Source organism: Anabrus simplex, chromosome 1 (assembly GCF_040414725.1).
Source record: "Anabrus simplex isolate iqAnaSimp1 chromosome 1, ASM4041472v1, whole genome shotgun sequence".
NCBI lineage: Eukaryota > Metazoa > Arthropoda > Insecta > Orthoptera > Tettigoniidae > Anabrus > Anabrus simplex.
The window spans coordinates 868,008,029-868,028,810 of NC_090265.1; the positions used below are offsets into that span (position 1 = coordinate 868,008,029).

At 40.5% G+C, this 20,782-nt stretch overlaps 1 protein-coding gene across 1 annotated transcript in view; it reads right to left on the reverse strand.

Moving 5' to 3' along the window:
• Window positions 1-3,938: 3,938 nt before the first annotated feature.
• Window positions 3,939-20,782, reverse strand: part of LOC136857315 (serine-rich adhesin for platelets) — a 410,754-nt gene continuing 393,910 nt past the window's right edge. Inside the window, exons 6-8 of the mRNA XM_068225025.1 lie at window positions 8,221-8,369; window positions 4,949-5,033; window positions 3,939-4,882 (exon numbers count right to left, since the gene is read on the reverse strand). Of these exons, the coding sequence (XP_068081126.1) occupies window positions 3,939-4,882; window positions 4,949-5,033; window positions 8,221-8,369 (1,178 nt within the window). The remainder of the gene's footprint in view (window positions 4,883-4,948; window positions 5,034-8,220; window positions 8,370-20,782) is intronic.

Genomic DNA, 20,782 nt, shown 5'->3' on the forward strand with positions numbered 1-20,782 from the left:
GTCCTTTTCTTTTAAAGAACTTTCCTATTGACAATTCTAACATGGATTTAAATGGATTCTTTCTCTTTTAGTTAAATTTTAATATTTATTCTGCAATTGTTTCATTCTTTGACTTCTTCCAGCATGGCCAATAGCCGTGTGTACCTCATGAATTAGATATCTAAGTGTGGCCTTTGTTTCATTCACTGGATAAATAAGTTTATCACAATTACCCACTCTCACAGTACCATAATGCTTCAGATTTCGATATTCTTCTGATGTTTGGTCACTTGATTTGGACTTGCTTCTTTTAACTTATCAACTATAATGCTGTAATTTTCTTTAGTCAAAATGTCCCTTTTTTGGAATAATGTCAACCAGTTTATTGTTTATGTTAAAGTGTTCTATTATTACTTCTCTATCAGCTGCATCCATAGTGTTTAAATCACTTACTAAATCTCTAGTTAAATTAAAATCACACCACAATGGACAAGATTTCATAAGATGGAACTGTAAAGCTCAACTGCTCACAGGAAACCAACTTCCTGACTGAGAATTTGTATGTATTGTTGATTAAGAAAATTTGACATGTGTCACACTGATGCTGATATGTGTCAGCTGCTAACATCGAAGGTTAATTTATCATTTTTATCACTGAGAGGCAGTGTTTATTCACAATTTCCAGTAAATATTATGAAATATACATTCAGACACACTCAAACAATTCCATTGGTAGTTAGGCTATTAATAAGATCTGGCTATTTTGTCTAGTGTTCAGATTTATCGAGTTTACTGTAACATATACACTCAAATTATACCACTAAATAGTTTTATATAGGATGGATTCTCGTTCAACTGTAAACACGAAAGGAGTTTTTTAATGTCCAAGTTCAGAGGTTCCTCAAGACTGTATCTGGGAATGAACAGCTAGTTGGTTTAGTACTTTTCAACAAGATTACAAGGAAATGTATTAATTATTTAAATCAATTTCTTAACAACTAATATGTAATTATTAAAACATCCCATGAACCTCACACTCAGTTGAGATTATTTATAGCAGGTTTCAATAAATACATACAGTGCATTAGAAATCTCCCTACATAGTGTGAAAGGAAAAAAGTTGGAAAGAAGTCAAATGGGGACTGACAAGATAATTATTGTTTGAAAAGTCATCTGTTGAATTTTAGGTGTAGGAATATAGCCTTGATCACTGTAAATAGCGATGGATAACTTAATAATAGGCATTCTTTGGTCTGTGCTACCATATTTGGCAAGGAGCTTAATTATCGCACAAAAATGTTATGTACAGTACTGAGGACAGGTTTTCCTAAGGTATCATTTGAATGAAGACTATTGCATCAGAGCTTTACATTATTGGAAACAGGAATTAATAAAGTATATATGTGAATGCACCTTGTGTATTCCAGTTACCAGTTCTTTTGATCTCTATGGATGTTCATTAGCATAATCATGATTATAATTCTGCTCCAACTATGCAAGAACTAATTTTATTAATATAAATTTATAATTCCTAAATGGATTCCTTGAAAACAAATGCTCTATAATTGTGGTGACATTAATCCTGGTATAGTTAGGGATGATTTTCTTCCTGTCATTAAAAATGGGAGAGAAAGTAATTGGTGTGTCATTTTAGTGATGGAGATTTCCTTTGATGTCCTTAAACATTATACTCAAAACAAGCTTTTGAAGATTTAATTGTAATTACTAGAAATGGAAATATTTGTAAGTTTGTACTTATAATTTACCGATCAGTCTAATGTAATAAATATCTTTGGGAATTGAATTATTTTGTGTCAATTTATGGCTAGAAATCTTTTTTTTTTTAATTTCTGCTTTTCAAAGTGTAATATGTGAGATGTCTAATACCATTATACTGATTAAAAGTAAGCTGTCAGTCAGTAAACATATTGTATCAGACATTTCAATTGCTTTGAGTAATATTGATACAGCACATAAAAACATAGAATTAAACTTACTTGAACTCCTTAACAGGAGATTTATTAATTTATTGTACTATTGTATGCATTCAACGAAAAGTGAGTTTTACTTCCTACATAAGCACCATTTCATTTATGATTTTATGTGCACAGTACTGTGATATTTAAATAGCATAATAGTTGGACTGAATGATGTTACGTCCTTGTTTATCACCCTAGGTAGACAATTTTTAAAATCATTATTTTAAACAATCCCATTTCTTTGTGCTGTTGAATTTTTATCAGATTAATTTCCTGTAGTGAATGAAGAATAATCTTTTGCTTATAAAGGATATTGGTCAAAGTTTTTTCTTTCTTTACTTCTTAAATTTCCCTCTTTAGTAATTACAAGAGAAGGTGACAGGTAATTTTGCACACTGTAGTATTGTTCACTTCTGGATGAAAGTCTCAGCTAGATAGAAGGATCTCAAACAGTACTAACTGTTTATTTTTACAACTTCTTCAGTGTTCTCATGTATCAAAATACAAGAGGTTGAAAGTGCGTGTCAAGTGCAGGACGGGTGTAGGACGGTGCGTGCAATTGTGTGCGTGCAGTCAAATTAGGGGCTATCACTGCCACAAATAGTCATTTAGTAGAAAAACAAGAAGAGAACTTGATTCATGACCTCAGTATTTTGTGTTACTTTTATTGCTGTACGGAATGAGTGAATCAATGATTGTTAGTTTGCAATGTTTATATAGAACAGGTGGTAACAGAAATCAAAGAGGAATTTGGAAGAGGAATCACAATCTAAGGAGAGGAAATCAAAACTTTGAGATATGCCAATGGCATTTTTATTTTATCTGAGTCTGCAGAAGATCTGGAGAAATGGTATGGACAGTCTTGGAGAAGGAGTACAAGATGAAACTAATGAATCCAAAACAAAAGTATCGGAGTGCAGTCGAACAGAAAGTATTAGATTAGGAAATGAAATCTTAAAGGAAGTAGATTAATATTGTTACTTGGGTAGTAGAATAACTAATGATTACAGAAGTAAGGAGGACATAAAATGCAGACTAGCACAAGGTCTTCATTAAGAAGAGATATTTTCTCACTTCAAACATTGATATAGGAATTAGAAAGATGTTTTTTAAGACTTTTGTCTGGAATGTGGCATTGTATGGAGTTGAAATATGGACGATAACTAGCTCAGAAAGAAAGAGAATGGAAGGTTTTGAAATGTGGTGTTACAGATGGATGCTGAAGGTGAGATGGGTAAATTGAGTCGTGAATGAAGAGATGCTGAATTAAATTGGTGAGAGGAGAACAAATTTAAAAATTTGACCAGAGAAGAGACAGAATGATAGGACACATCTTAAAACATTCAGGACTTATTCTGTTGGTTTTTGAGGGAAGTGTAGGCAGTAAGAATGGCAGGGGTAGAACAAGGTATGAATATGAAAAACAGATTAGATGTAGGATGTAGTAGTTATATAGAAATGAAAAGATTAGCACAGGATAGTGTGGAACGGAGAGCTGTATCAAACCAGTCTATGGACTGATGACCCAAATAACAACATGTGAAGCTGCTATTCTGACTCAATCTCTTGGGAAAGGGAATGTCTGTGATTCAGATACGAAAGGGGAATGGCTACAGCATCTAAAGAAGCCTCTTTCAGAGGCCAAGGTTGATCCTTAGGTTGTGCACCCCCAGTTATGCATTTAGTCTTGCAGGAGGAAAAATGGCTAGATGAGGTTATTGGATGGTTTTTAATCTCACCAATTCAAGAGCATATTAATTTTTCATTCCACAAATACTGATGTCAGGTTATGACCTCTGTTAATATTAAGATGAAGTATTTGGTTCATAATATTAATGATGAATGGAATTTGTATTCCAAGAAAAACAAAATATTTGTTAGTATGAGAGCTAACTTTATAGTTATTTCTGGCGGTGATAACAGAGTAATAAATAATGTCTTCTGAAGCAAATTTTTGTTTCATAGTGTGTATTCTTGTGATCAACCAAGAACCCGGTTGAGAAAATATGGGTAGAAAGAATGACCTTGAGGTCGTGTCAGTCTGCGCCCCCTATTGGGTCGTGCTGGAATCTCAGGTTCTGGTTCTAATGGCTCTACGGGTTCCTCAGGTTCCTCTTCCATAGCCTCTTCCTGCTCCTGGGCTACTGGCACCCAGTCAAGCATTGGTGCTCTTGTTGTAGTGTTGATCTCTCCTCGAAGGGGTGTCGGTAGAAGTTGACGACGTCTGGTCTCCTCGATTGAGCTGTTGCTTGTTGTGCTGGTACTGACTGACATGCTTGTGTTCTGGCTGTTCTCTGCTGTAGAAAGTACCATTGTTGTAGTAGCTAAAGGAGTTTTCTCCCTGATGTTAATTTCATCTGTTACATTTGTAAGGTTTACTTCTGTTGAGTAGTTACTACTGCTAGAATTGACAGCGTTGATTGGCAGCCCACTGTTGGTAGAGGTTACAGGACTGCCTGAAGATAGGGGAGTTATTAGGGATTGTTGGGAGCTCACTATGGCTGGTAAGGAAGTAGAAGGAATGTTGCTATTAAATATAATATCTTTATCTAATTGTGTGAGCTCTATTGCATTCATCCCATTGTCAGAATCTATTAGTTGCTGATTCATTGTCAGATCTACATGTTGGCTGTCGATAATCTCAACTTGTGCAGTAGTTGATGCTGCTGTACTGCTAGGCAGACTAGTATCTGCCAGGAAAGGTGAAGTATTATGCTCTTTAGGATTCTGTGTTGAGAGTGGTGTATCATAGCTGCTAGTGGTCGCTAAACTTTCTTCTGATACAGCCATAGTGTTGGCAATCAGAAGGGAGCTGCTACTACTGGCAACATCATCAGCATCCCGCCGATGTCTAGTTGGTGGTTCTGCTGTCGTCCCAGGAGTGCTGCTTGCACTAACTGATGCTGCAGATGTGGATGCTGATGCTGGTGCTGATGCTGCAGATGATGCTGCGGATGATGCTGCTGGTGATACTGCTCCCCCAGGAGTACTGATACTGCTGCTTGTGTTATCCTCGTCCTCCTGATTTGCGTCCACATTATCACAGGATAACTGCCGCATCATCTCATCATGATTCTGTTGAGCATAAGAAATAGGATACAGTTAGGATAATGCAATTGTGAGTCAGTCAGAGAATACTCTAGGCAAATTCACTCCCCAACCCCTCCTTAGGGGTGTGTTAACAGTAGTATCATCACTGGCTTCTCAACAAGGTGGCTATGGATCAGAGGCCCCGGGTTCGATTACCGGCCAGATCAGGGATTTTCACCTAGATCTTGAGGGCTGGTTCGAGGTCCACTCAGCTTATGCGATTACAAATGAGGAGCTATCTGATGGTAGGATGGCAGCCCCAGTCTAGAAAGCCAAGAATAACGGCCGAGAGGACCCATCGAACTGACCACACAACACCTTATAATCTGCAGGCCATCGGGCCGAACAGCGGTTGCTCGGTAGGCCATAGCCCTTCGGGGCTGTTGCTTCATGGGGTTTGGTTTTGGTTATGGGAGTATTTTAGAGTTCAATCAATCATCATTTAAGGCTGTTGACTAGTTGGCACATTCCCTATCGATTGTTTACCTACCTTTTTCTTATACGTTTTCAAAGAACTTGGAAATTTATCGGATATTTCCCTTGATAATTTATTCCAATCGCATGACTCCTCATCCTACACATGAATATTTGCCCCAATTTGTCCTCGTGAATTCCAACTTTATCTTCGTATTATGATCTTTCCTAGTTGTAAAAGATCCACTGAAGCTTATTTGTCTACTAATGTCATTCCATGCCATCTCTCGAATGACAGCTGAAAACATACCACATAAGCTTGGTAAATAATTTTCATTTCTGTGTTGTTGTTAACTTCTTCACTACCATAAAATGTTCCACCAAATCAACACTTGTTATGTACTGAACTAATTTTATTACACTAGAGGACCAGTTTCAACTCATCATGAGCTGAAGATGACTCCATGATGAGTTGAAACTGGTCCTCTAGTGTAATAAAACTAGTTCAGTACATAACAAGTGTTGATTTGATGGAACATATTTTTATGGTAGTGAAACATACCACATAGTCGAGCATCTTGTCCCTTACTCCCAAGTCTTCTTAGACTAAGTTTGCAACATTTTTGTAACACTACTGCTTTGTTGGAAATCACTAAGAACAAAAATCATGATGCTTTCCTTTGGATCCTTTCCAGTTCTCGTATTAAGTAGTCCTGGTGTGAGTCCCATACACTGGAACCATACTATAACTGGAGGTCTTATCAGAGACTTATATGCCATCGCCTTTATATCCTTACTACAATCTATAGATACTCTCATAACCATGCAAAGAGATCTTCAACCTTTCTTAACAACCTCGTTACTATGGTTACCCCCAGTGGCATGCAGTGCTTTCTGGAACAGGGTAGACTCTTCATGTTTTGATGCTACTTAGTGACCGTTGAAGCATTACCTAAGCATATTTGTAGTACAGTATTTGGTTTCAGAAGTGGAAAGTCAACAATAGAGCCCATTTTCATTATGAGACAACTAATGGAAAAGCAATGGGAGTATGGGAATGATATGGTGATGACATTCATTGACAATGAAAAGGCATATGATAGTGTCCCCAGGACTAAAGTTTGGGACAGTCTTGTGCAAAAAGGAATTGGACAGGGATTAATAAAAATGATCATGGCAATGTCCAAAGAATGTTGTAGTTGCGTGCAAACACAAGTTGGCAGGACAAGTTGGTTCAAAATCACTATTGGGCTGAGACAGGGAAGTGTTCTATCACCAATCCTGTTTACAGTAGTAATGGATGACATCATGAGAACTGCAAAAGCAACATATGGAGGAAGATAAATGAATTCATGTTATTTGCAGATGATATTGTGATTTGGGGAGAAGAGGACATGAAGGTTCAAGAACAGTTGGATGTAGTGAATGGGAAGATTGAAGAATATGGATTGAAAATAAGTGTAGAAAAGAGTAAAACTCTTTGTTATGACTAGATGGGAGAAAGAAGGGAAATGTCAGATTAGACTTGTAGACAAGTCCCTGGAAGTAGTGGAGACGTTCAAATATCTGGGGAGTGAATTAATGGTGAATGCTTGCCTGGATGCTGAGATTAATAAGAGGATTCAAGCTGGAAGCTGTTTCTATCATAGTGTAAGAAACATGTTATGGGACAAAGATGTGCCAATGGAAGCAAAGGAAACTATGTACAAGATGTATTACGTACCCATAACAACTTACGGAGCAGAAACTTGGACAATGACAAAGAAGGATGAGAGTCGAATACAGGCAGCCGAAATGAAGCTCTTGAGGAATATGATACAGAAGAGTAGAAGAGATAAAATAAGGAATGAGAAAATCTGGGAAGAAATTGGAGTGGAAAAAATGAATGATAGAATAGAGAAGAACCGACTAAGATGGTTTGGGTACATAAAGCGAATGAGTGATGAAAGAATGCCAAGAAAAGATGATGGAAATGGAAATGCAAGGAAGGAGAGGCCGTGGATGACCACGATTGAGATGGAAGGACACAATCCAAGGCAGTATTAGAGAAAGAAACCTGGACTGGGACACAGTGTTGGAGAAGGATTGGTGGAAAGACCGAAGAAAGTGGAGAGGAACCATATTTGCCCCTACCTGGCTACAGCTGGATAAAGGGAAATGATGATGATGATGATTTGTAGTATTTTATAAAACACCCCCCTCCCCCTCCTCGCACTGTAAGCAAGAATAAACCTTTGGTCCCCTCAACCTTTTGTGCTTACGTAAGATTTATTTAATTTCTTTACATTACATCACTTGCCAAACTACTGGTTTCAATATTTATAAATTCATAGTCCACTCTGAACTCCATTCTTTGTTTTATAATTGGAAATTTTCAGTTTTGTTTGTTTTAATTAGTAATGCTCTGTTTTTTCCTCCCACTTGCCAACAGAATAAGCTAAGATGGAACCAGACTCTACGGTACATACTGAAGAAGATGCAATCTATGGTCTTTGGCAGACCCTCCGTGGAGAGTGGGTGGCATCTGCTGTGTGACGTACTGCGTGTAGGAACATCTTGTATATTGTGTATAATAGTTGCAGAGAAGTGTAGATGCAGTTCTAACCCCTAATCCTGAACTACAACAATGAATCATTCGCTTTTTAACATCTTAGTTTGGCTGGGAAACCATTCTAAGGCCCGTCAGATCAAAGGCCAGCGAGATACCACTCAGTCAAGAACCTAACCTGTTTGTAAACATAATCGTGTGATACTTTACCGCTTGACCCTTGCAGGCGATACGTCTCGTGCCGTCCAGGCCACAGTCGGAGGTGAGTTCTACTGCAGCCTGCTCTGGTAGGAATGTGACTGTCAGTGAAGGCAGCGCAGTCAGCATGCAACCGTCCTCCTGACGAGCCCATGGAGGTACTGCAAGACAGTCGAAATATAAGATTAGATGTCCTTTTGCATACAGAAATGAATATACAGTACAGTGCTGAAAAAGAAAAATGTAACAATCTGAAGTATTTTGTTCATTTAGACTTGCTTACAGCCAAGGCTGTACCCATGAATATGTTTTGGAGAGGGGTTGGGGGGTGGGGAGAGGGCTAAAAACAGAAGCTATAAGAGCAATAAAATACGCTGTGGTTGGGAGTCGTAGAATGCACCCACAGTTTCCTTCTGCCTGTCTTAAGGGGTGACTAACAGGGAGGACCTGGGGGCGGGGGCTCAATTCGGGAGCGTGGATTGGCAACCACGGTTCCCGTAGCTGAGCCTGGCATGGCTTCCACTTGTGTCAGGATCCTCACTTTCATCTTTCTTATCCGACCACCCTTGGTCAACACTTGCTCTCTTTCGACCCCGACGTTATTAGGTTTGCAAAGCCTAGGAATTATTTAATTTTCATCCCCTTTTTCGATCTTACCTTTCTTTTTTCCGATGCCTTCACTCTTTGAAGGTAGAGAATCTTCCACATTCCTTCTGATTACTGTTAGGCCTAATAGAAGCTGGTTGCATAATAATAATAATAATAATATAATATAAAGGTGCCTGGCCTCCGGAGAGGCATGGCGTGCAGGTCTTATGAGATAACGCCTTATAGGCTACTTGCATATCTGTGAAGATGGGTTCTACCTAAGATGAATTCTAATGACACAAACACCCAATCCCCGAATTAGAAGAATTAACCAATGAAGATTAAAATCCCTGACCCGGCCGGGAATCGAACCCGGGACTCCTTGAATCAAGCATGCTAACCATTTAGCCATGAAGCTGGCCAAAACTCATGTTCTCATCCTGAGGTGGTAAAGCTCTTTTCAGACATAGACACAGCCCCAATTGAGGTGAGCTATGTGTGTCATTTTAACCTCGTACCAGCCCTCCTGCCATTCTTAAATCTTTGGCAGTACCGGGTCTCTGATGACGGCAGCTAGTAGCATTAACAGTTACGCTACGAAGGCGAACGTTGCACAGTTGAACTTCCTCTTAAAGCAATAACCACGACCATCAGCAAATACAAATCCTATACGTTTAGTTAGGAAATAGATTTAATCGAATAAAAATGTTCAAGCATGTTTAGAGTAGCGCCGTTTACAACTCAACGCGTTAAGTGGAAAGGTCAAGTTACAGCGGTCTAGACAAAGACAAAGACATATGTCATTTGTTTAAAAATGGAGGATACCAATTTTTTTACACTAAACTTATTATAAAATTAAAAAAAATATTATAGCAGCTTGATAACATGAAAATGTTACTGTATGTTTATTAAAAATGATGTCATCTGTGTATCATATTTAATAGTTTGTTCTTGTTTATATAACATGAATTTCACTAATTTAAACCTTGCACAAACAAAATTGTTTTTAAAACACTGTATAAATATAATTTTTCTATAATTTTCATAATATTTTGAATTTGCACAGTTACATAAATAGCCAACATATATTAAATTTAGTACTATTAAAGTATATCATTTTTGCATTTGGGTAATATTGGTGAAATAGAGGGACAACTCACATATTTTGACTCATTTATATTATCTTTTCATTTCATTCTTCAAAGGTTCCTAGCATGGATTACTGTAATCACGACCAAGTTCGTGAACCATGGGCAACGGTTGAGTGGCCTAGTAAGTGGTCCTGAGAGTCGGGATACCAGTTGCTACGCAATGGGAGTGGGCATCTCTGACATATTCTGAGTCGTGGCCCTCCTTGTGCTCAGGCGGCTAGGACTATACAATCCACCGGAGGTCCCCAACCCGTTACAAGAGTGGTCCTCACTTGGACTATGTGTTAGTAGGTTAACATCCTGCTTCACGAATTTACCGAGCTCAGAACATTTTAAGCAAGCCACGGACCTACGGGAGTAACGGAGTCCCACTCCCATTTGACAGGCGAGGGACTCCTTGGAAACAACTTGGCAAACGGAATGGAATTCGATGGGGAGCTATCAATATTAATAGGGCTTATGGAAGAAAGCAGATCTGGCTGAGTCAGCAAAGATGATACATATGGATGTGCTAGGAGTAAATGATACTCGGGTAAGGGGAGATAACGAGGAAGAGATAGGAGATTATAAAGTGTACTTGACGGGTGTTAAAACGGGAAGGGCAGAGTGTGGGGTAGGACTGTTCATCCGGAATTCTATTGCACGTAACATAGTTTCTGTTAGGCATATAAATGAGTGAATGACGTGGGTAGATTTGTCAGTTTGGGAATTAGGACAAGAATTGTTTCAGAGTATTCACCATGTGAGGGGGCAGGTGAGAATGAAGTTGAGAAGTTTTATGAAGCATTAAGTGAGATCGTAGTCAATCATAGTCAAGGTGAACAGCAAGTACAGGATAATGCTAATAGATGATTTCAATGCGAGAGTTGGAAACAGAACTGAAAGATACGAAAGGGTGATCAGTAAATGTAGGGAAGATATGGAAGCTAATAGATATGGGAAGCGTTTGCTGGACTTCTGTGCTAGTATGGGTTTAGAAAAACAACAGATATGCCACCTGGGTGACTGCCCTAAATGCAGATAAGTGGTCGGTCGGTCGGTTGGTCGGTCGGTCGGTTGGTTGGTTGGTTGGTTGGTTGGTTGGTTGGTTGGTTGGTTGGTTGGATAGGAATGTGCGGGTTTTCTGCGGATTTTTCGATGATGCAGACCACTATCTGATCTGTAATGAACTAAGTATCTCTAGGCCTAGGATAGAGAAACTGAAATCTGTTTGCAAACGAATAAGGGTAGAAAATCTCCAGGATGAGGAACTTAGAAATAGTTACTTGGATATGATTAGTAAGAAGTTCCGAACAGTGGACAGTAAGCAGGTTCAGGATATAGAAAGTGAATGGATGGTATACAGGGATGCTGTAGTAGAAACAGCAAGGGAATGCCTAGGAACAACTGTGTGTAAAAATGGGAAAAAGCGAACATCATGGTGGAATGATGAAGTGAGAGCAGCTTGTAATTGTAAAAAGAAGGCATATCAGAAATGGTTCCAAACAAAAGCTGATGCAGACAGAGAATTTTACCTAAATGAAAGAAACAGAGCGAAACAAATACAGTAGTTGTTGAATCCAAAAAGAAGTCTTGGGAAGATTTTGGTAGTAACCTGGAAAGGCTAGGTCAAGTAGCGGGGAAACCTTCCTGGACAGTAATAAAGAATCTTAGGAAGAGAGGTGAAAAAGGAAATGAACAGTGTTTTGGGTAATTTCAGTGAACTCGTAATAGATCCCAGTGAATCACTGGAGAGCGGGAGGGAATATTTTGAACATCTCAACGTAAAAGGAAATCTTCCTGGTGGTGTTGTGAACAACCAAGCTCATGGGGAGGAGGAAAATGATGTTGGTGAAATTACGCTTGAAGAAGTGGAAAGGATGGTATATAAACTCCACTGTCGTAAAGCTGTAGGAGTAGATGAAATTAGACCTGAAATGGTGAAGTATAGTGGAAGGCAGGGATTAAATGGCTTCATAGAGTAGTATAGCATAGAGTGTTGGTAAGGTACCTTCAGATTGGACACAAGCAGTAATTGCACCTATCTATAATCAAGGGAACAGGAAGGATTGCAACAACTATCGAGGTATCTCATTGATTAGTATACCAGGCAAAGTATTCACTAGCATGTTGGAAGGGAGAGTGTGATCAGTGGTTGAGAATAAGTTGAATGAAAACCAGTGTGGTTTCAGACCGCAGAGGAGGCTGTCAGGATCAGATTTTCAGTATGCGCCAGGTAATTGAAAAATGCTACGAGAGAAATAGACAGTTAAGATCTAGAGAAAGCATATGACAGGGTACCGAGTGAAAAGATGTTCACCATACTGGGGGACTGTGGGATTAAGGGTAGATTATTAAAATCAACCAAAGGCATTTATGTTGACAATTGGGCTGCAGTGAGAATTGATGGTAGAATGAGTTCTTAGTTACATACAGGGGTTAGACAAGGCTATAATATTTCACCTTTGTTGTTCGTAGTTTACATGGATCTCTGCTGAAAGGTATAAAGTGGCAGGGAGGTATTCAGTTATGTGGAAATGTAGTAAGCAGTCTGGCCTATGCTGACGACTTGGTCTTAATGGCGGATTATGCCGAAAGCCTGCAGTCTAATATCTTAGAACTTGAAAATAAGTGCCATGAGTATGGTATGAAAATCAGCCTTTCCAAGTCTGAATTGATGTCAGTAGGTAAGAAATCGAAGAGAATTGAATGTCAGATTGGTGATGCAAAGCTGAAACAGGTAGATAATTTCAAGTATTTAGGATGTGCGTTCTCCCAGGATGGTAGTGTAGTAAGTGAGATTGATTCAAGGTGCAGTAAATCTAATGCAGTGAGCTTGCAGATGCGATCAACAGTATTCAATAAGGAGGAGGTCAGCTCCCGGATGAAACTATCTTTACATTGGTCTGTTTTCAGACCAACTTTGCTTTACGGGAGTGAAAGTTGGATAGACTCAGGGTATCTTATTCATAAGCTGGAAGGAACAGACACGAATGATTGCTGGTACAAACCGGTGGGGACAATGGCAGGAGGGTACTCGGAAGGAGAAGATAAAGGCTAAGTTAGGAATGAACTCGATGAATGAAGTTGTACGCATAAACCGGTTTCGGTGGTGGGGTCATGTGAGGCGAATGGAGGGGGATAGGTTACCTAGGAGAATAACGGTCTCTGTGTTGGAGGGTAAGAGAAGTAGAGGGAGACCAAGACGACGGTCGTTAGACTCAGATTCTAACGATTTGAAGATAAGAGGTATAGAACTGAACGAGACCACACAACTAGTTACAGAGGATTGTGGCGGCGTTTAGTAATTTCACAGAGGCTTGCAGACTGAACGCTGAAAAGCATAATGGTCGATAATGATGATGTATGTATGTACATTCTTCAAATCTGTCCGTCACTAATTATTTTTTTAAACATTTAAGTGAGGACATTTTTTCCATAGTACCAAATGTTGTGTTTGGCATAATGTTGTAAGCAATGATTTGTTCATACTAGTTTTGAGTTTTTAGTAGGCAAATACTGTATGTTCACTAATACGAACTTTCTAAATGGGAAAGATCATACTTTCTGTTTGTAAAGAAGAAACTTTGATAAGACATGGTTAATCTTTCAGCAATCGTGTGCACAAATGTATAAATACTGTAATATTAGGCAACAAATTTAACTATTTCATTACGTCTGCTTTAATGTGTATATTGTTGTATAACATCAGTTTAAAATCAATTCATCTTCACACTCCAATAAACTATAACTCTTCACGAATATACATACAGTAAATATAAATTACAATAAGAATGGCTGTGGAAGTAAGGAGGAATTGAAGGAACTTATTAGAAAATTGAATCAAGCAAAGAAGGGAGCTAAGGATAACATGATGGCAAGCATAATTGGCAGCCATACAAATTTTAGTGAAAAATGGAAGGGTATGTAGAGGTATTTTAAGGCAGAAACAGGTTCCAAGAAGGACATTCTAGAAATAATTAATGAGAAAGGGGAGTGTGTATGTGAGGATCTTCAAAGGGCAGAAGTATTCAGTCAGCAGTATGTAAAGATTGTTGGTTACAAGGATAATGTCCAGATAGAGGAGGAGACAAATGCTAAGAAGTATTAAAATTTACATATGATAACAATGACGTTTACAATAAGATACAAAAGTTGAAAACTAGAAAAGCAGCTGGAATTGATAAGATTTCTGGGGATGTACTAAAGACAATGGGTTGGGATATAGTACCATATCTGAAGTACTTATTTGATTATTGTTTGGTCGAAGGAGCTATACCAGATGAATTGAGAGTTGCTATAGTAGCCCCTGTGTATAAAGGAAATGGTGATAGACATAAAGCTGATAATTACAGGCCAGTAAGTTTGACATGCATTGTATGTAAGTTTTGGGAAGGCATTCTTTCTGATTATATTAGACTGGTTTGCGAAATTATTAACTGGTTCGATAGAAGGCAGTTCGGTTTTAGGAAAGATTATTCCACTGAAGCTGAACTTGTAGGATTCCAGCAAGATATAGCACATACCTTGGATTCAGGAGGTCAAATGGACTGTATCGCGATTGATCTGTCTAAAGCATTTGATAGGGTGGATCATGGGAGACTACTGGCAAAAATGAGTGCAATTGGACTAGACAAAAGGGTGACTGAATGGGTTGCTATATTTCTAGAAAATAGATCTCAGAGAATTAGAGTAGGCGAAGCTTTATCTGACCCTGTAATAATTAAGAGAGGAATTTTTCAATGCAGTATTATTGGACCTTTATGTTTTCTTGAGATGGACAGCAGGCAATGGTATGTTGATAAACGGGGTTAAAAGTCAGGTTGTGAGTTTCACAAATAGGAAAAGTCCTCTGAGTTTTAAATACTGTGTTGATGGGTTGAAAGTTCCTTTTGGGATCATTGTAAGTATCTAGGTGTTAATATAAGGAAAGATCTTCATTGGGGTAATCACATAAATGGGATTGTAAATAAAGGGTACATATCTCTGCACATGGTTATGAGGATGTTTAGGGGTTGTAGTAAGGATGTAAAGGAGAGGGCATATAAGTCTTTGGTAAGAGCCCAACTAGATTATGGTTCCAGTGTACGGGACCCTCACCAGGATTACCTGATTCAAGAACTGGAAAACATCCAAAGAAAAGCAGCCCGATTTGTTCTGGGTGATTTCCGACAAAAGAGTAGCGTTACAAAAATGTTGCAAAGTTTGGGCTGGGAAGAATTGGGAGAAAGAAGACGAGCTGCTCGACTAAGTGGTATGTAAATTCTAAGTTCCCATGGAGGGAATTAGATATTTTTCCACCAATAGAGCATATCAAAATCAGATCAAAAATTAGATGTATGTCTTTTCAGGCGTTTGCTCTATTAACCAGCGTTTCGTCCTCTAAGCTGCAGGTCTGGTACTACTACCATCACACTGTAGAGTAGCTTAGATCCTTTCCAACAGAACAACAATGGCCTAGGCCACCGTAGCTCAATTGGTAAAGCAACCGACGCGAAATCGGGAGGTTGTGGGTTCGGATTCCACTGGTGTCTGGTTGGCCATTTTTGTTCTGTACTTAACATCTCTTCAACACGTACTAAATGTACGTAACACGACCTAATAGGTTGAAAGTCCGTTTCAATTATAATGCGGTCGTGAAAATTCAATATTCATTAACAGATAGGGAATCTGCCACCTGGGCGAATGCCCTAAATGCAGATCAGCAGTGATTGATTGATAGTGATAATTATAACAATTTATATAGTTTATAATACACTGACTGACAGAGCAAATGCAACACCAAGAAGGAGTGGTTCGAAAGGGATGAAAGTTGGGGAAAAAACAGAGACGGCACGGACGAATAATTGATGTTTATTTCAAACCGATATGCAGGTTACACAATGCGCACGGCATCGACTCAGTAGGATGTAGGACCACCGCGAGCGGCGATGCACGCAGAAACACGTCGAGGTACAGAGTCAATAAGAGTGCGGATGGTGTCCTGAGGGATGGTTCTCCATTCTCTGTCAACCATTTGCCACAGTTGGTCGTCCGTACGAGGCTGGGGCAGAGTTTGCAAACGGCGTCCAATGAGATCCCACACGTGTTCGATTGGTGAGAGATCCGGAGAGTACGCTGGCCACGGAAGCATCTGTACACCTCGTAGAGCCTATTGGGAGATGCGAGCAGTGTGTGGGCGGGCATTATCCTGCTGAAACAGAGCATTGGGCAGCCCCTGAAGGTACGGGAGTGCCACCGGCCGCAGCACATGCTGCACGTAGCGGTGGGCATTTAACGTGCCTTGAATACGCACTAGAGGTGACGTGGAATCATACGCAATAGCGCCCCAAACCATGATGCCGCGTTGTCTAGCGGTAGGGCGCTCCACAGTTACTGCCGGATTTGACCTTTCTCCACGCCGACGCCACACTCGTCTGCGGTGACTATCACTGACAGAACAGAAGCGTGACTCATCGGAGAACACGACGTTCCGCCATTCCCTCATCCAAGTCGCTCTAGCCCGGCACCATGCCAGGCGTGCACGTCTATGCTGTGGAGTCAATGGTAGTCTTCTGAGCGGACGCCGGGAGTGCAGGCCTCCTTCAACCAATCGACAGGAAATTGTTCTGGTCGATATTGGAACAGCCAGGGTGTCTTGCACATGCTGAAGAATGGCGGTTGACGTGGCGTGCGGGGCTGCCACCGCTTGGCGGCGGATGCGCCGATCCTCGCGTGCTGACGTCACTCGGGCTGCGCCTGGACCCCTCGCACGTGCCACATGTCCCTGCGCCAACCATCTTCGCCACAGGCGCTGCACCGTGGATACATCCCTATGGGTATCGGCTGCGATTTGACGAAGCGACCAACCTGCCCTTCTCAGCCCGATCACCATACCCCTCGTAAAGTCGTCTGTCTGCTGGAAATGCCTCCGTTGACGGCGGCCTGGCATTCTTAGCTATGCACGTGTCCTGTAGCACACGACAACACGTTCTACAATGACTGTCGGCTGAGAAATCACGGTACGAAGTGGGCCATTCGCCAACGCCGTGTCCCATTTATCGTTCGCTACGTGCGCAGCACAGCGGCGCATTTCACATCATGAGCATACCTCAGTGACGTCAGTCTACCCTGCAATTGGCATAAAGTTCTGACCACTCCTTCTTGGAGTTGCATTTGCTCTGTCAGTCAGTGTATATTTGCATAAAACTTGCAGGTGTGTTGTAATGTTAGAATAAGAAACGCGCGGGATCACGATCAAACCACAACTATTATCAACTAACAAGTTAACTGGCAGTTGGAACGATACGATGGTCAGATTTGTGATGTCCGAATACGATTTTAGACTAACAAACTTCGCTCCATTTCTCCACTTATTTACCGCAGGTGGGGAAACAAATATAACTACAATGTAAATGACAGAAAGATGCCCCACATCTGTAGATTTTCCTTCAGGCTAGAGGTTCTCTTTGCGAGCATTTATTTTCCTGCTTCTGAGCCAGGGATCAGCCTTTTGTTCATCGGTTGACAGAAGTAAGAGTTTTACATGCTGGAGCTGTACCTTAATTAAGGCCACGGCTGATTCCTTCCTATTCCTAGGCCTTTTCTATCCCATCGTCGCCACAAGACCTGTCTGTGTCGGTGCGACATAAAGCAAAGTGTAAAATATATATATATATATATATATATGTATATATATATATTAAACACGAATTTATTTGAATTATTAGCTATGAGCTATAAATTATCGAGAATTATCTTATTTCAGGCTATTAATTATATATGAAAATCCGCCTACCAGAACGAATTGTCAGCATCTTGGCACATGGCTCCAGGTTCATTTCAAGAATGTGCCGAGGATATTAACCACGTTTGGTTAATTCTTCCAGCTCGGAGACCGAGTATTTTTGATGATCCTACACACAAAATATCACACTAGTAACATGCAACAGTAAATAAATACCCGGCACATAGGGTTGGCTTCACGAAGGACATCTGTCATCCGTAAAAGATGGTTTAATCCACGTTAGTGATGCCAGATAACTTGAAAAAGGCCAGGAAAGTAGAAGAATCTCTTAATTGTCTATATCTGAAACATGATCCACATGAACTGATAACAGTGTCAAACAGTGAAGAGTATGGTAAGTTTCTAGGATATAACCATTCAAACACATAGACATTTCAATAATTACAATATTTAAGTTCTCCGTTTTCTGTATTTTATACAAAGGTAATAAAAGGCCCAAGCAAAACATTTTGGCAAGAATGACTTAGTCTGGAGTGAAGATAATTGAATAATAGTGCACAATTTATTCTTCTTTTTCTTAATCTGGTTATCCTCCAGGTTCGGCTTTTCCCTTGGACTCGGCGAGGGATCCCACCTCTACCGCCTCAAGGGCAGTGTCCAGGAGCTTCAGACTCTGGGTCGGGGGATACAACTGGGGAGGATGACCAATGCCTCGCCCAGGCGGCCTCACCTGCTATGCTGAACAGGGACCTTGCGGGGGGATGGGGAGATTGGAAGGGATAGACAAGGAAGCGGCCGTGGCCTTGAATTAGGTACCATCCCGGCATTTGCCTGGAGGAGAAGTGGAAAACCACGGAAAACCACTTCCAGGATGGCTGAGGTGGGAATCGAACCCGCCTCTACTCAGTTGACCTCCTGAGGCTGAGTGGACCCCGTTCCAGCCCTCGTACCACTTTTTCAAATTTCGTGGCAGAGCCGGGAATCGAACCCGGGTCCTCGGGGGTGGCAGCTAATCACACTAACCACTACACCACAGAGGCGGGCACAATTTATTAAAAACATTAAAACAAGAACAACACGCCAAAACTAAAAATGTCATTTATTTTTTCAGAAAATTTGTTAGGGCTTATCTATATTCAAAGAGAAACCTTTAAAGATTGCGCACACCGTTTTGTAGGTTAAATTCAATTTCGAAAATAAAATTTTTCCAAAGTCTTGATTTCATAATAGTTTCAATGTGATGGGTTGAGTTTTTGAAAACCCTTATCTACTGTTTAAATTTGTGTTTGACAAATTTCGGTTGGGGGTGCGGGGTGGGTTTGAACCCCTCTAACCCCCCTGGGCACGGCCTTGCTTACTGCACATGCATGCTTAACAGGGTCATACTGGACATTTTACCGCCTTGGGCCATGAATAAAATAGCGAAATCGAGAGGAAATGAATAACCACAATTTTAAAATATTAAAGAGGAGAAAATACAAAGAAGTTAAAACACTTTAGAAGTCGATAAATCTGTAGTTGGTTTCACTTTAAAATATGGGGTCTTATTTGAAGAGAGTTTCTCCCCTGAGCGTGGGGGCTGTAGAATACACCCACGGCATCCCATGCCTGTCGTAAGAGGCGACTGGAAGAGGTCCGCAGTGCTCTCCTCCTGAGAGCGTGGGTTGGTGGTCATGGGACCCTTAGTTGAGTTCGAGCATTGCTTCCACTTGTGCCAGGCTCCTCACTTTTCATCCATACTATCCGGCCTTCCTAGGTCAACTTTTATTCTCTCTTCCGATCCCGCCGATATTAGGTTTGCGGCGCCTAGGGAGCCTTTCATTTTCACGCCCTTCGTTGGCGCTTTCCTTTCTTTTACCGTTAACTTCATTTTTCGAAGTGTCTGAACTATTCCTCTTCTTCTGGTAAGTGCTAAGAGACGATGGTCTTAGTGGTACTTCCTCTTAAAACAGTGATCACCACCACCACCCCACCACTGAAGAGGTTTGCTTCGCGCTTTATGCTGGGCAAAGGCTTCGAGTACATCATATCTATGGATTTTTAGAGTTCACTTTCAGTGCACAAAAGAGGAAAGGTCTGTGAGCTTTCTTTAGAAAGAGAAGGACGAAGATACAGTATGTGGTTGTACTTTTTTCCGTCGCAATGATGAAAATAAACGTTCGGTTGAACTGGTGGACACAGGAATGTACAGGTACAAATGCGAACTTATGTCCACATACGGGTAGGTATTTTTCATACCCTGTTGTCGAATGAAAGAGCTGATTTCTTGAACATTCTTAGGATAATCTGTTGAACTCATTAAATGATTGCGTAGATGAATGGATTCTTAATTTAACGCCTTGCTTAGGTCAGCACTATAACTTGACTGTTGAGCTCCAGGCGATGAAGCTACCGGTACCTCTTGAGATGTCAGGTCTGTTATATTAATCAGGACTGGAAAGCTGTTTTTGATATCTTCGATTTCCTACGGTTTTCAAACTCCTCAATCATGTAGTCAAGCATTACCAAGTATGTTATCCGACTCGTCTAAATGGTCAGCGTACTGGCCTTCGGTTCAGAGGGTGCCGGGTTCGATTCCCAGCCTGGTCGGGGATTTTAACGTTCATTGGTTAATTCCAGTGGCTCGGGGACTGGGTGTTTGTGCTGTCCTCAACATCCCTGCAACTCACACACCACACTTAACACTATCCTCCACCACAATAACACGCAGTTACCTACAAATGGCAGATGCCGCCCACTCTCATCTGAGGGTCTGCCTTACAAGGGCTGCACTCGGCTAGAAATGACCACACGAAATTATTATTATTACCAAGTATGTTCCTACTCGAATCAAGTCTCGTCTCGTTACGAGAGTTCATGGCTTCACCAACCATTAATTTGTTTTTGTTTTGTCACTTCTGTTTTCATTGGCATCTTTTTTTTTTTTCAGAATGTTCATACATATTACGTATTTTAGATAAATATGGATGCAGGGAATCACCAAGTTCCTTTTTTAAAAAATTTTCTTAACGTCGCACCGACGCAGATAGGTCTTATGGCGACGATGGGATAGGAAAGGGCTAGGAGTGGGAAGGAAGCGGCCGTTGCCTTAATTAAGGCACAGCCCCAGCATTTGCATGGTGTGAAAATG